The sequence below is a fragment of the Semicossyphus pulcher genome, unplaced genomic scaffold (assembly GCF_022749685.1).
Source record: "Semicossyphus pulcher isolate SPU_LCO1_2020_fin unplaced genomic scaffold, fSemPul1.0.p SCAF_26, whole genome shotgun sequence".
NCBI lineage: Eukaryota > Metazoa > Chordata > Actinopteri > Labriformes > Labridae > Semicossyphus > Semicossyphus pulcher.
The window spans coordinates 2,070,038-2,084,368 of record NW_027211700.1 but is presented as its reverse complement, the minus strand read 5'-3'; the positions used below and the strand labels follow the sequence as shown (position 1 = coordinate 2,084,368).

The following is a 14,331-nucleotide window of genomic DNA, read 5'->3' as shown; positions in this document are numbered from 1 at the left end:
GGGCGTGAACTACAGATGCAAACTAAAATGCCTCTGGACTCTCCAACAGATCAGAGCGATGAAACATTTCACGTAGCTAGCATTAGGCTGCTAGGCTAGGTACAGATGCACAGATGTTTGGCATGTCATGTTTAAGTAGCCAATACTCAATACAATGTGTGCGTTATTTAAAATTTCATCCAGCTAGATTAATGCTGATGCAATAGCTGTTCCACATCAACGGTAGCCGGTGTTTACGTAAATGCATCAATGGTGCTGTCATTGGGTAGTCACTGCAGTATAGCTCATAACTGAGTCAAACTATAAAATCAAAATACACGTCAAATACATTTTTCTCAAACATGGTTTCTGTCATTATAGTTAGTTCTTATCATGCTGATTTATGTCCAAGTGTTCATTTTTCTCACAAGTTTACTTTTAATTAGTTATTTGATGCTACAAAAAGGGGGTGTGGCCTCTTGATTGACAGCTCCGTGGACAAATGGGGCTCCTGCAGCGTTCTGTTCCCGAGTAGCAGAGTAGAGGAGGAACGGCGAGAGGAGACGTAACTAACACTAACACTACAGTCATTGAACTTTCCATCAGCGTGAAGATCTGCTTCAGACCGACACAAGAAGCTGTTCTGCTGTTAAACACGTTGACGTGCCGGATCTTCGGTGTTTTTTTCGGTGTGTTAAATGTGTTTAGGTTTGTGGAAGTGGCTGCAGCGGCTCCACTCGCCGATCTCTACTGCGCAGCTCTGGCTCCAAAAGACGTCACCAGCGCAGGATGGCAGCGCCCCTCACAGGGGGTGTTTTTGCTAGTGTTTTGTATAAAGAGAGTAGACAGAGACACATCGTCCATTTTCATATACAGCTATTGGTCCAAATCATTCTGAATGGGTGACGTATCTGGAGCACCAAGCGTACCTGCAAGAGCTCCCAGATATTTCTGGTTCCCAGGTGAAGCACTGGGAATCTTATCCTTGGATTGAGTCATTTGATATGACGACCAGTCCTATGCTGGAGAAGATATTAAGGAAGAAGTTTATTCTTTTGTTAAGCTGCCAGGTTAATTAAACTGATGCAGCAGCTTACAGTGATAGTTTAACATTAAACGGTGCTATTTCATTCAACTGTTTGTGCTGCATACACGTGGTTCAAGACGGCAAACCGGATATAATTTCAGTAGTTGAGTTCACATAAGGAGAAAACACGGGCAGTCTAAGGAGAAGCCAATTACTTCTGTGATTCAACAACACATCTTACGTCTTACATAAAAGAAAACGATATGTATCCTAATTCCTCCAGTTAAACTCAGTATTCAGTGTCATGAAAGTGATTCTTGGTGTAACTCTGCTGCTTTAAACTTGTAAAATAATGTTCCTGATCTGGAATAAAACAGGAGGCGGGTGGATGGCGCGCAGCACCAGGGGGAGGATTGAGGGAGCCAAAGCTAGTTAGGGAGAAGGTGGAGCTGGCCGAGCGTGAAGAGACTGTGCATTTCTAATGACAGATTCTGAGCTCCACATCAACGGCCTTTGTTTGTTTGCTACAAGTGCTGAGCCCCTCAGAGAGCTCGCCGTCTCCTGCCACATCTTGTCATAATTGTGCAGCAGGATCAGGCGAGGCCGGTGGAGGCGACTGCTGACACTTTCACTTTGTACTTACCTTAAACAATTGTTAAGGTCCTGATTGCCTTAAAGGGCCAGTTCGACGATTTCCAACCTCAGTCCTCTCATGCTGTTATGGGGAGCTAATGCCATTATGGTAGGGACAAAATGCCAGACTGCATAAAACACGCATCAGGCAGAGGCCAGGGAGCTCGCTAAACTGCACCTCCTCAATCTAGGACGCCCGCCTCCGATGTCACGTCTCGTTCAGAATCGTCAGGTTTGAAATGTCGACTGCAGACCTGAAGAGTTTTAAACGATCCACCGGTATGTTCTCGTCGTATTTTGGATTCTGTCCCGCTCGGAGCCGTTGCCTGCAGCTAAACAGTAGTATTGTACTCCAGTAGTATTGTACTCCTGGGCCGTTCCTTTCAGAGGGAGGGGCGCAATGCATGCTGGGTGTTGTAGGAATGTAGAATGGGTGAAACCACGAGTTGTTTGTACAACTGTCTCCCCTATGGCGCCAATTTCAAATATTATTGGTTCTATCGATTATAGAAAAGACCAGCTTTGTCTGACAGCGGCTTTTTCCAGGGGCGAACTGCTCCTTTAAAATACCTGGATGTAACTGACCAACCACATCTAGTCTCCATTCTCTTTATTTTCCATTTTTCTCCCTTTTTTGCATCTTTACCCTCCGCTTTGCCGTTCCTGCTTCCTCTCTCCAGTTGTCTTTCCCTCCCCCTTTATCTCCTCTTCCAGTGGCAGAGGCAGTGTGGCCCCCAGAGAAGCCCTGGGGGCTGCAAAGGTCTTTGAGCTAACCCCATTACACTGCTGAGAGGAGGGGGACACTGACACTAATGACCGCCAAAGCCGTGCAGCTAGCCCTCGTAGCATGCTAAGCTAGTTACATATACTGCTGCAGCACTCCGTCACAGAGACGATCGGGGTCACACAAACACAAATGCACAGGCAATGGCTCATAGATTTTTGGTTCCACAGCTGTATAGTCAGTGCAGTGCAGATTTTAGGATTTAGTGTACCCTCTCTTTGTGTGATACATTATTATTGTGAGTCATGTAGCATTGGTCTAAATGGTTCTATTTCGAAAACATGGTAATCTTGACTTATTTTGTTCTAAATGTGCAGTTTCACCTCCTGGTGCAGCTGCAGAGTGTTGTTCAAATAGCTGCAAAGCAACTTTTTTTTGCAGCTCAATGCAGCTCGGCTCACCTACACTGTACGGTTATTGGAAGCTGGGCCTAGTGTTCAAAAGATCGGCCTTAATTATGCTGTTACGAGTCGTTACGATGCGTTAACCGCCTGCAGGCTCTGTTAAATGGTATTCAACTGTAGGGAAGGTTTGATTTGCATCCCCTAAAAATACATTCCTTGGGTACAGTGGAAGATTTTTGACTCGGTCATTCAGGTCATGGTAATTCGAAGATGAATCCAAAAGGCAGCTGGACTTGGTTCTTGAAGACGCTTCACCTCTCACCTGAAAGGCTTCTTCAGCTCTAAACAGACTGATAGACGGAGCTGGAAATTTCAGCCTCTGTCATCTCTGCCCAAAACAGCTGAAATCTCACTCAGGTTCATGTGAGCCTAACGATCCATCAACACCAGAGGGTACTAATGACGCTCGTTGCCAGCATGTCAACAGCCCAGGTTAATGACTCTCCCCTGATGTCACATCTATTAGCATACTAATGACTTACAGAGGCTTATATCTCAGTTTAGAGCTGAAGAAGCCTTTTGGATGAGAAGTGAACGTCATGTTCAAGAACTCGGATTAAGTTTAGAATTTCAGGATTTCCCTCATAAACATTAAGCTCACAAATCAACCCCATGATTGTTACAGAAGAAGCTCTTTGCTTCTTTGATTCGTCTTCCCCTAACAAGTAAAAACTCAAGTTTCATGCAGACATTGTTTTTTGTCACTTTCTTTCTGCAAAGCATTTTGATTTTGATGAATCAATGTTTATCATTTGCAGAGCTGAAGTAGAATCACAGTTTAATACATGGCTTGTATGAGAAAGAACTTTTTGTCTGCAGATTAAGGATGTATTTAGTTTTCATTTCTTCTGCTTGAAGCTCCTTTCTGTAATTTAAAGCACCAGTAGCTGCATTGCTTCTTATTATAATGGTGTTAATGTGTTGGGTTTATTTCTCCTTTAACACACTGTCACCTGCGTGAAGGCTCCACATTAACACCTGATCATATTTACTCCACATGTCTCACACTGAGGCCGGCTCCCTGGTTCCCACACAGGAGCACAAACACATGCGTGACATGTTCTTACATTGTCACTTCCATGCTCTACTGCTAACATGTGCACATTCTCTTAAGAGCACACATGGACCCAGACATATTAATTCATTCATTCTACGCCGCACTCACACGGCAGCACCCCATTGCTAGGATAAGAGGTGTAAGCCCAGCTTCTCTCCATTTAAACTGCTCCTGCACTTTAGATGCCTGCACGGCCTGCATTCCCAGACAGGCATAACTCTCCGACGCTGCAGCCTAAGCACATAGCATGGCATTTTACTGGCCTGTTGTGTTATTGTGACAAAGATCAAAGGTTGAACTTGAAAAGTCCTCTGCAGAGAAAGCCCTGCCAAAGGTGGAATTACATTCATGTTGAGTTTTTTCCAATGGCATGTTTTACAGTGAGCAGCCACGTCCTGCGTGAGCGAGTCAAACAATAAGCAGCTTTTACAAGCAATAAAAAGACACTTACAACTGATAAGGCATCTCTGTACGTTTAATGACAGGCTCAGCCAACCTCTGGCTGCTGCTCTTTATTAAAGACAACCACGAGAGGAGTTTAATTCAAAGGCCTGCGAGCATGTAAAACGGATGGATAAAGGGATTCTGGAGGAATGTTGGAGAGTTTATGGAAATCGTCAAGAGGGAATGATAGATGCTCCAGGCTCACTCAAGACACTGTACACATGGCTTTATCATCAGCCACTGGAGGAAGGCTGTAACACATGATCCCCACTTGTACTCTCCCTGTCAGCACCACGGGCAGCTTTAGAAAGACGTCTGAGTCGACATTCTTCTTTGTTGATGCTTGTTCAACCCTTCATTTACCCTTTTACGACGCAGGCATTTTCACACCATCCATTCCTGTGGTTTGATAATGTTTTAAACAGCTTTGGTGAAGATTTTAAATGCATATATCCCCCCAAAACATTTACTTCAGTAACTTATTTTTAGAGATTTAAACTAGATTTAAGCGACAAGTGAACAAAACATAGCAAAATGGCGGCGGCCGATGCAACACCGTCGCGTCCTAACACTTGTAAAGTCTGGGAGCATTTCAGCCTCAACGCTGCAGAGAAAAGGTTCGCCTGCAGGATTGTAAAGAGGACCTTGTTTATCACAGGAGCACGTCAGTAATGAGCGAGCATTTGAAGAGAAGACACGTTGGACTTGTGTTGATGTATTTTTTATTTCAGCACTTCAGTCTGTCGTAGGTTTGAAACGGACAAAAACATGTTGGGTGTTTTAATGATCTTTTGAATCAGTAGGAGTCAAATCAAAGTTTATTAAAAGACATTTTTGAATGAAGAACTCTTTGAATTTATCGTCTTAATTGTTAGCTAGCACATGCTTAGAACAACCTCCTACTACATTTTAAGCTGAGAGCTAAATAAGAGACCTTAAAGGGCCAGTTCGCCGATTTTCAACCTCAGTCCTCTCTCGTTCAAAATCGTCAGGTTTGAAATGTCGACTGCAGACCTGAAGAGTTTTTAGACGATCCACCGGTATATTCTCCTCATATTTCAGATTCTGTCCCGCTCTGAGCCGTTGCCTGCAGAGAAACGGTAGTATTTCACTCCAGCGTCTCTTTCTGGGCCGTTCCTTTCAGAGGGAGGGGCGCAATGCATGCTGGGTGTTGTAGGAATGTAGAATTGGTGAAACCACTAGCTGTTTGTACAACTGTCTGCACAGCTATGGCGCCAATTTCAAATATTATTGGTTCTATCGATTACAGAGAACTCCAGCTTTGACTGACAGCGGCTTTTTCCAGTGAATTTCTCCTTTAAGTAATTGTGCATTTCATTATCTGAGTAGTCGATTAATCGTTTCAATAATTGATGACTAGTCGACTATCAAAAAAGACGCAGCCCTAATGCCAAGACGAGAAAAAGGGCGACTTAAAGCAGCTCAGACTGAATTTTATGACGACCTTAAAGCAAATGATTGATGACAGAAACACGGCTCAACTCCAGCAAAACTTTCATGATTTCATTCTAACGTTGTTAAATAGTTTGCAACTGTGAAATCGTTTGAAACAAGCCTGAGATAACAGAAACGTTCTCTCGAGACAGACACCAGACTAAAGGAAGACTCAAGTTTTTGCAACATTAAGACTCAACTAAACTCTGGCAACTTAAATCTTTGTAATTAATAAACTTCAATCATTTGTGCAACTTTAGACGGCGATTTCAAAACAATAAGTTGTGTTCTGTGTGTAGTTTTGGTGTGAGCTGATCCATGAGCACGTTGGAAAGCAGTGTGATAGTCTGATGCGAGTGTGTGTGCCGCACACACATGGTCACTGTTTTCAAGACAAGCCACTCAGCTGTCAGCTCGGCCTTATGTGGCAGATGAGGCGCTCAGCAATCTCAGTGACAGGCACAAGATGTCCCGGACTGCCAGGGGCGTGCACACTGACACTGACGCGCGCACACACACACACACACACACACACACACACACACCCTGCGTAAAATGTAGCTCAAACAGATGCGCTCAGCTGCGAATCATGCCTACTGGTCAAATATATGTTTTTAGGGATGAACAGGTAGCTGTAGAGGACAAGGCCAAAGCAAGCGAGTGATCTCTTGACATTTTAACTAATCCCTTCTAGCTTGTGGTTTCTTGCACATTTGCGAGACTTGCTAGCAGCCAGAATTGGCTTTTTCACATATGCAACCTGTCATGTTAGATCGGAGGATGACATGGTACGGAGCGGGGACGTGATGGCTCGAACGCTGAAGTGGACTGTGATTGGATTTAGATGACACCGCCGGCTCGGGGCTACTGGCCTTTCTGTTCGAGCTGTGGCTTTAGAAGTAGATTCTTTAACTGCTCTGGTGTCTCATACGTTGGCACACATCTCACCAAGAGGCCAGCAGCGTTAATAAGACTTCCAGTGACATGGTTATATGAGCTGCTTCACACTGACAGCCTGCACGGTTATTGTATTAACGCAGATAAAACCTGCGATTAAACATCTCTCATATAAAGTCCTCCAGTGTCTGTGTGAAGGTTTTCTAAGGTGGCAGGTGTTGTTCGGTTGTTTTCCTGCTTCTTAGGTAAGGTGTTATTAGTCATAGTCCAACTTTGGGGCGACATTTAGGATTTCCTGTGACTCTGCTTGTTTGTTTATGCCCAGACAGGCCACAGTGGCATTGCGTGATGCGCGTGAGGGAGCAGGCTGTACCTGCCACGGCCCCCGTGTTTGGTGGCTCAGGGCGAACACACGGTACCTGTCAAAAGCAGTTAAAGCCCCGTTCAGCAGGCTGCCTTGCATGGCATCCCGTCAGACGCCAGCTGAACTTTTCACTTGTCAATTCTGAAAGGTTAGCGCTAAAATCAGCAGCGACAGATGCAAATGGTTGGATGCTTTCCTGGCATTTTTGTGCAGGGATGCTTCATGTCACCTAGACCACCTTGTCTGCCCCCTCCTACCCCCACCACGCCGCCATTGCCTCTCTTTAGCCCCTCTGTTCCCCCTTCAGAACGCATCCGTCTACAGGGGCGGTTAGATCCGAGCCCTTCAGGTCCTCAGTAGTATTTGTTTGGGGTTAACTTTGTCCTAGATCCGTCATCCTCTTAATTTTTTGAGATTAATCCAACTTGTTCATCATTATTAGACGTGCATGAAACCCTCTTTGTTTAGTAGCCGTTCTGTATCAAGTTATTTCCCATCTTGTGTGGTGCTTGTAAATAAATAGAAAAGTCCATCAAATAAAAGAGCAAAATTAAAATCAGCTTTATTGTCTTAAAGTTTAGTGTTGCCTTGCCCATCTCGGCGTGCTCCCGGTCCGCTAATCTCTAAAGATAATCCTGCTATTTAAATGTTTTCCTCGTATTCATGCTGACTTATGAATCGATGCACTAAAGAAACCTGAAACAAACACAGACGCCAACATCAAGAAGGCGAGATGACTGAAACGTTTGGTGTAACGGCGTTTATATTTATCCTCATACTGGAAGCTTTGGCTGATGCGATGTCACAGCTGCACTCAGATCCAGAGTCATTCATGCAGGCGTCAGCAAAGGACAATTCTCAGACACTTGAACTACTGTTGCAGCAGTTTAACAGACACGCTCCTGCAGAAACTGGCCTCATGTTCTGTTGGTATTTTGATGCTTTCAGGCTTTTAGACTTAACCCCGTCGGCTGACTCTGACCCCTTACACACGACCTGACGGGATCATGTTGTCACGTCAGATCGGAAAAACATACTTGCACATTATTACCATGTTTTTTCTATGTATTTTATAAAATGCACCTGCACATATGCTGCTCAACGTTTAGAAACAAATGTTTTTTTGCAGATATGACGGGTTCAGGAACAATAGTGGGAGAGATGGAGAGCTTGTATGAGGCTGAGGCATGGAGGGTTGTGACTGTGAGAGAATATATGCCCTACAATAAACTTGTGTTTTCAGTTTAATTAACAATAAAAGCCTTTTAAAATGTACTTTTACCACCAAATGTAGGGACTTGGTGATGAGTAGGGCTGGTTCTTGAAAATAGATCTATTACCGATGGTGCACTAGAGTGCAGTTGTGCAACATCTTAAATTGTGATAGATATTGCTGCATCTAAAAACTGCCCCTAAGGAAACTGGATCATATTTTACTGTCCTGTGGTTTCAGGTGGAGCTGAAGATGAAGTACAACGACCAGCACTGTAAGTCCAGAGGTCTCCTCCCAGGCAATCGCTGGTACGAGATTCAGGCCTACAGAGCTCTGAACCAGGCCCTGGGGAGGTAAATCTGTCCTCTGCAGTTAACCAAGTGTTAAGTGTGCTCTCTGTGTTTTATTCTTATAGGTTTAAACTTTATTTTACAGATGCATCCGCCACAGGAACGACTGGGGAGCCCTGATTCTGGTGGATGACCGTTACAGGAATAATCCCAATAAGTACATCACAGGTACTCCGTGATGTTTGTCTGGCTGCACAGCCGCTCAGCCTGAACACTAGATGGCAATAGTTGTCCACTGTTAGACTGTTGTCAGTGTTTGTCTCTGATGTGTGTGTGTCTCTGTGTCTCTGTGTGATGTCAGGTCTGTCTAAGTGGGTCCGCCAGCTCGTCCAGCATCACGACACCTTCAACAATGCCATGCAGTCTCTGGTTGCTTTCTCTCAGGTGCAGCAGAAGACGGAGGTGGCCCCTGCAAACAGTCAGACCCCCAGCTCTGCCGTCCCGCCATCTCCAAATGGTCACATGACTGAACCTGTGGAGGGACAAGGTTTAACCAAGGCCTCAGGACCTCAGACACCAAGCTCATGTGTGAAGCCGCCTGAAGCCCAGCAGGACACAAGCCCCCCTGCCCTCAGTTTTTTTTCTAACACACAGCTGAAAGCTGAACAAAAAGACAAACCAGGTGAGCTAAAGCAGAGTTTCAGTGTTGCAAGGTTAATTTATCTCTCAAGTCTGAACCAAGGCCCCTTGAAGCCGGTCTCTACCTTCCCTGTTACGGCCTATTTAATGACGTCACTGTTAAATTTTGGACGAGAGGTTTTAATTTGCAGCATTAACAATGTCGTATTACCCTGTACTCTTGGATATAACTCGAACAACTCCCTTAAAATGTAAAAACCAACAAAGCGTTATTCTTTCTCTCGATACTTTGACTTAGCTACCCGTCTTTTTCCTTCCTTTTCTGAAGACGTAGATATTGCAGACCTGGTCGTACATGTTTTGTGTCTTTTTTACAAAGTCTTAGTAGTTTCCTTAAAACAGCTGGGTGCTGTAACTTTGAAAAGTCTTTACTCAAACAGGAGAACTAGTGCATCAGTTGGGGACTATTTTCAGCCGCAGTATTTATTGATATTCATGCAGTAGGCGTTAATATACTCATTTTAGCCCTGACCAGGGTTTACGTAAGCCGGTATCACGTGTAATTGTTCGGCAGATAAACATGTAAACAGCCAAAATGTTCGGTGGAAAAATATGCCAAATAAATAAATAATAAAAAAATTTATAATGCTGCATTAAATAGGCTGTTGTGTTAATTAAAAGAATTGTTGCAAAGAGAACTTAAATATAAACTTATATTATACAACCGACTTGTTTTGCCTCCAATGTTTAAACATCAAGAGATGGACAGGCGGAGGCGGACAGCAGCACACTGCGACCCATCATTTACATCTCGGTACTCGGCGAGATGCAGTGCAGATGATGACAGCGCTGCGTGGCTACGGCGAATTCCACACGGCCTGTGAAACTCTTATTTCCGACTGGGCAAAGCTGGCAAAGATTACTAGCACAATTCCTGTGTCGAGTGTGGCTGCAGAGTGTAGATTCTCGCTGCAGAACTACAACTTTGTAAAAGCAGTGGAGCAGTTCTGTTCAATGAAGCTGCAAACTGCACATTTGGACCCTGTTTTTGGTGCCTATTTTTTGTTTCTTTTTTTTGACCTATATTGGCTTCTTCATGTTGCTTATTTTAAAGTTATTTTATTGAACGTTAATGGGATGCAAAGAAACATTTAGATTGACGTCTAATGAATTCATTCATGTCAAAAACATTAATTAATTAGGCATATATTGCTATCCAAAGCATATGTCCGATAGTTGTTCTATAAGGCCGGAATTCTGGAATATTAACGGCCAAACTGGGCATGAAAACAAAGTCTAGACTCTCCCTGACCATGATCTCTTCCTTAAGTGCACCAAGTGCTTTTGGTGCCTAAACATAAGCACACTCTCACAGTTCGGTGGGGTTTGGGTTTGGTTAGGTTCAGGAAGAGATCATGCTTTGGGCTGTAATAATACTTCAATATTGACCTTTGGTTTCACCCACCACCGAGCGGTTTGAAGTGTGAAAGAGAGAGAGCGCCTTCTGGCAGAAAGCCCTGGAGGCTAACTGCAACCCAGACAGTCGTGGAGCTCGTCGAGGCGTGCGGTGCTGCGTCCTGAAAAACTATCCCTGCCCCGGAGAAACAGCATGTTTTTAGGGAGTCTCCAAAAGTGAAAAACACCTTAAACTTGGTAAACAAAAAATGTTTTCTGTCTGCTTTTACACGGTTTTAACTCAAGCACATTCCTAAGGAGGGATAAAACTGCTCTAATATGCTGCTTTTAGTCTCTAATCCATGAAAGACGTGATAAAGATGTCTCTGTTACTCTGAATGAATGAAGCCTTCCAAGCATAACAACAAGATTTTAGCCAATAGGATAACACTGCTTCTTCTCTGTCTGGGACCTATATTCTCTTCTTTCATTAATCATGCCTTTTTTTAACCGCAGTGTTTTTTAAGACGGCGATCTAAAGCGTGCACGTCTTTTTTCTGATGCTGAAGAATGTATGAGGATGACATCACCACGAGGAAATATGCTGGGTGACGTGTTTGCACATCGCGGTGGCGAGCACTCATTGTCTTTGGGGTCACGACAAGGTTGAGCAGTTGAATTTGGTGGTGGAGCAGAGGCAGCACACCCCTTTGCGACCCCACCCCTCATAGTCGGGGGTGGGGGGTGGATGTTGGGGGTGGGGGCCATGGGATCAGTTGAGTGGCTTGCCTCATTACTGTAAGGTCTTTTGCGTGCCTGAGTGGCGTTGGAGCGAGCTGATGAGCAGATGTTGGACTGTTGCTTTTAATTAAATCCACTTGACCTTTGTTTGGGTTATATTGAGCGTAAGCTCGCATTTATATCTTTCTTTGTAAAACAGCCTTGGAAGCGATGCTGCTCTGCACACCAGCATCACTTCAGGATGAGCTTACTTGTGACTTTTAAAGCCTGGAAACCCAAAGACACACTCACCTTCTAACTATGTGATTAAAGGTCGTAGGTACATGATTGTAAGCATCTAGAAAATATTAAGTTTCAAAAGACATACAGACTAAAATAAGTTTCTAAAACAGAATAACACAAATGCACAGTGTTGTTTTTATTGCTCCCCATAAAAAGTCATGATGGCAGCTAAGGTGGGGCACACACTACAATTTATCAGGCACATTTTGGGCCCCTTCAGACAAAAGTAAGCAGAGTCCTGATGTTCTGATGGTTCTAAAGATGATCTCTCCAGATGTTCCTTTGTGTGAGGGATGTTCAGAGTGATTTTACTTCCCCCGATCTGTTCGGAAGAACATCCTAATCCTGTTCAATATTTACGATCTGATATCCTGTTGTGTGTGGGGGGAACCCTGAGGATAGCTGAGCACGCTCTCTGTGGATCGTCACATGTAACCAAACGATAACCAATCAGGAAGCACAACCGCAGCCATGGCAACAAAAGCAAACGTGCAGCATAAAGTAACATGACCAGCCTGTGTTCACGCCGTCTCCACCGCTTCATCCACAGTTCGTTCTTTTTTCTTCCTGAATTTTCACTAAAAAGTCCAAAAACTCTCATCACCAGTTCTTCCTGCCCGTCATCCGCCATGTTTGTTTACTCTAAGGTCTCGTTTGACCACGTGAGATTTAGTGAGATTTCCAGCAGTGAGAGTTGGACTCTGGTTGCTGGTGAATGAATGTGTTAGTGTGTGGTGTGCTGTTTGGGTCAGATCGCTGCTCTCCACACTACAGGAACAAAACTGATCAATCTATCAGTATCGGTCGTCATGTGAGGACTCTCTCACATTTCACACATCTGTTAAAATCTTTTAGTGCGGGCCAGGCTTAAGAGAAACGACTTGTAGCATTGCATTCATCTTGTTAGCATGAACAGGGACCTCACAGGGAACAAATCGTCATATCTCAATCAAAACTTCCTGAGGCTTTAATGTGTTTGCTCTGTTGTAGTCTTAAGCTCCTCTGTAAACTGTTTTGTTTTCTTCATGCAGAGTGTTTGCAGACGATACACAGCCCCGCAGCAGCGCCCACATCTCATCAAAAAAGCAAAGCCCAGCCTCTGTACAGTATTTTCACCTCCAGCCCCATCAGCACCCGCTTCAAGAAGCCGATCTTCAAAGACAAAACACCCAATAACTCCAACCAACACGTGGAAACATCAAATCATTGTGAGCACGGGGAGAAACAGCAGATCTCCGCTCCAGAGAAGCCGACTGAGGCGGCACCAAACTGCTCCAGTGAAATCAAAATCAGCCTCTCTGTCGAGACCCCTCCCAGCTGTGGGAGTGAGCCACACTCAGCAGAAGATGCAGATGAAGATGAGGAGGACCAGACTGCCTTCTTTACGCCTGAACTTTTCGAGGAAGAAGAGAACGAGGGCAGCCCACAGAGAGAGACTAAGTCACCCCCGAGGATGGAGAGCCCTGTGCTGCTGTCAGAGGAACTTTCTGCCTGTGAGCAGACCAAAGAGCGAGGACAGGCCTTGGTTTTTAATGGGCAGAGTGAAAGTTCAGTCAGTAAGGAGAGGGCAGAGCTGTCACAGGGACAGAAGGAAGAAGCAGAGAAGCGAGGTGAGGAGGAACAGAAGGTGGAAAATCAGAGCAGCCAGGCAGAGAGTAGGCTCCGCAGGCTGTCCAGGTCCAGGCAGAAAGCTCCCTCCACTCCTGCAGGTAACTAACGACAGAGACAAGATATAATGTGGACAAAGCAGAATGTCTTATGTGCAAATAAAGTGCAAACATGCAACAAATAAAGTGCAAACAACATGTTCAATGTATATTATGGTGGAAACATTCTTCACATCTTCATCTTTATTTTACATCTGTATTCAAACAGATCCCAGCACAGGCTAAACACTAAATTCAGTTCATAGAGCTACATCCACATTACTATGTTTGGATTTTAACTCAGTTTTTAAAACAAAATAATCTCTGCTGAAAACACACAAAACATGCAGCGGCTCTCTCACCTGGGACAGCACTTCTCCATTGAGGGCTGATTACGGCGCTCGACGTGGGAACCACTGGAATAACAGCTTTAGTAGCTTTATAAAACCTCTGCACATGAGAAGCTAGCATCCGCCACAAGGTCACAGCACCTGTAATTTGTTATGCATGTTGAGGTAGCCGCTGCAAGTCGAGGCTGATGTTTGTTATCTTTGGAAAAGGAACACGTCATGGCTGATAATACACAGAATTCTGGTCTCTGCATCATGGCAAAGCTTTCTCTTCCCAGGCCATCAAACACTGATGCTTTGTCACGGCCCTTTGGAGTCTCCTGACGCCCAAAGTAGTGTTGGTTGTGTGTCATACAGACATGCAACCAACCCTACTTCCTTCCTACTTCCTTCCTTCCTTCACACGTCAATCTGTATTTTGTTCAGGTTAAGGCAAATAAAGCTACATGGTTAAGGTTAGGGAAACCAACATGGGGTAGGTTTAAAAAAGATAAAACAATGTTGGTTGATTCCCTCTCTCCATCTCCCTTTTACTTTGCGGTTCTGCCACAGTGCTGTAACAAAGCTCCGACGCTACGCCGCCTTTGCCATTTTACATTGAACCAAGCAACGCCAGCGTAAGGTCGCCCCAGTGTGTGATCTTACACAGCGTTCCGATGTTGCAGAAGCAAAAGGCACACGCCATGTAAACAAAAAGTGCGAGTTTCACACTATAACACTCCGCTCTCTTG

At 44.5% G+C, this 14,331-nt stretch overlaps 1 protein-coding gene across 1 annotated transcript in view; it reads left to right on the top strand.

Moving 5' to 3' along the window:
• brip1 (BRCA1 interacting helicase 1) overlaps positions 1-13,392 on the top strand; it is a 42,923-nt gene extending 29,531 nt beyond the window's left edge. The window contains exons 16-19 of the mRNA XM_069676620.1: positions 8,498-8,610; positions 8,693-8,775; positions 8,909-9,229; positions 12,636-13,392. Coding sequence (XP_069532721.1) covers positions 8,498-8,610; positions 8,693-8,775; positions 8,909-9,229; positions 12,636-13,321 — 1,203 coding nt within the window. The 3' untranslated portion in view covers positions 13,322-13,392. The remainder of the gene's footprint in view (positions 1-8,497; positions 8,611-8,692; positions 8,776-8,908; positions 9,230-12,635) is intronic.
• Positions 13,393-14,331: the final 939 nt, after the last annotated feature.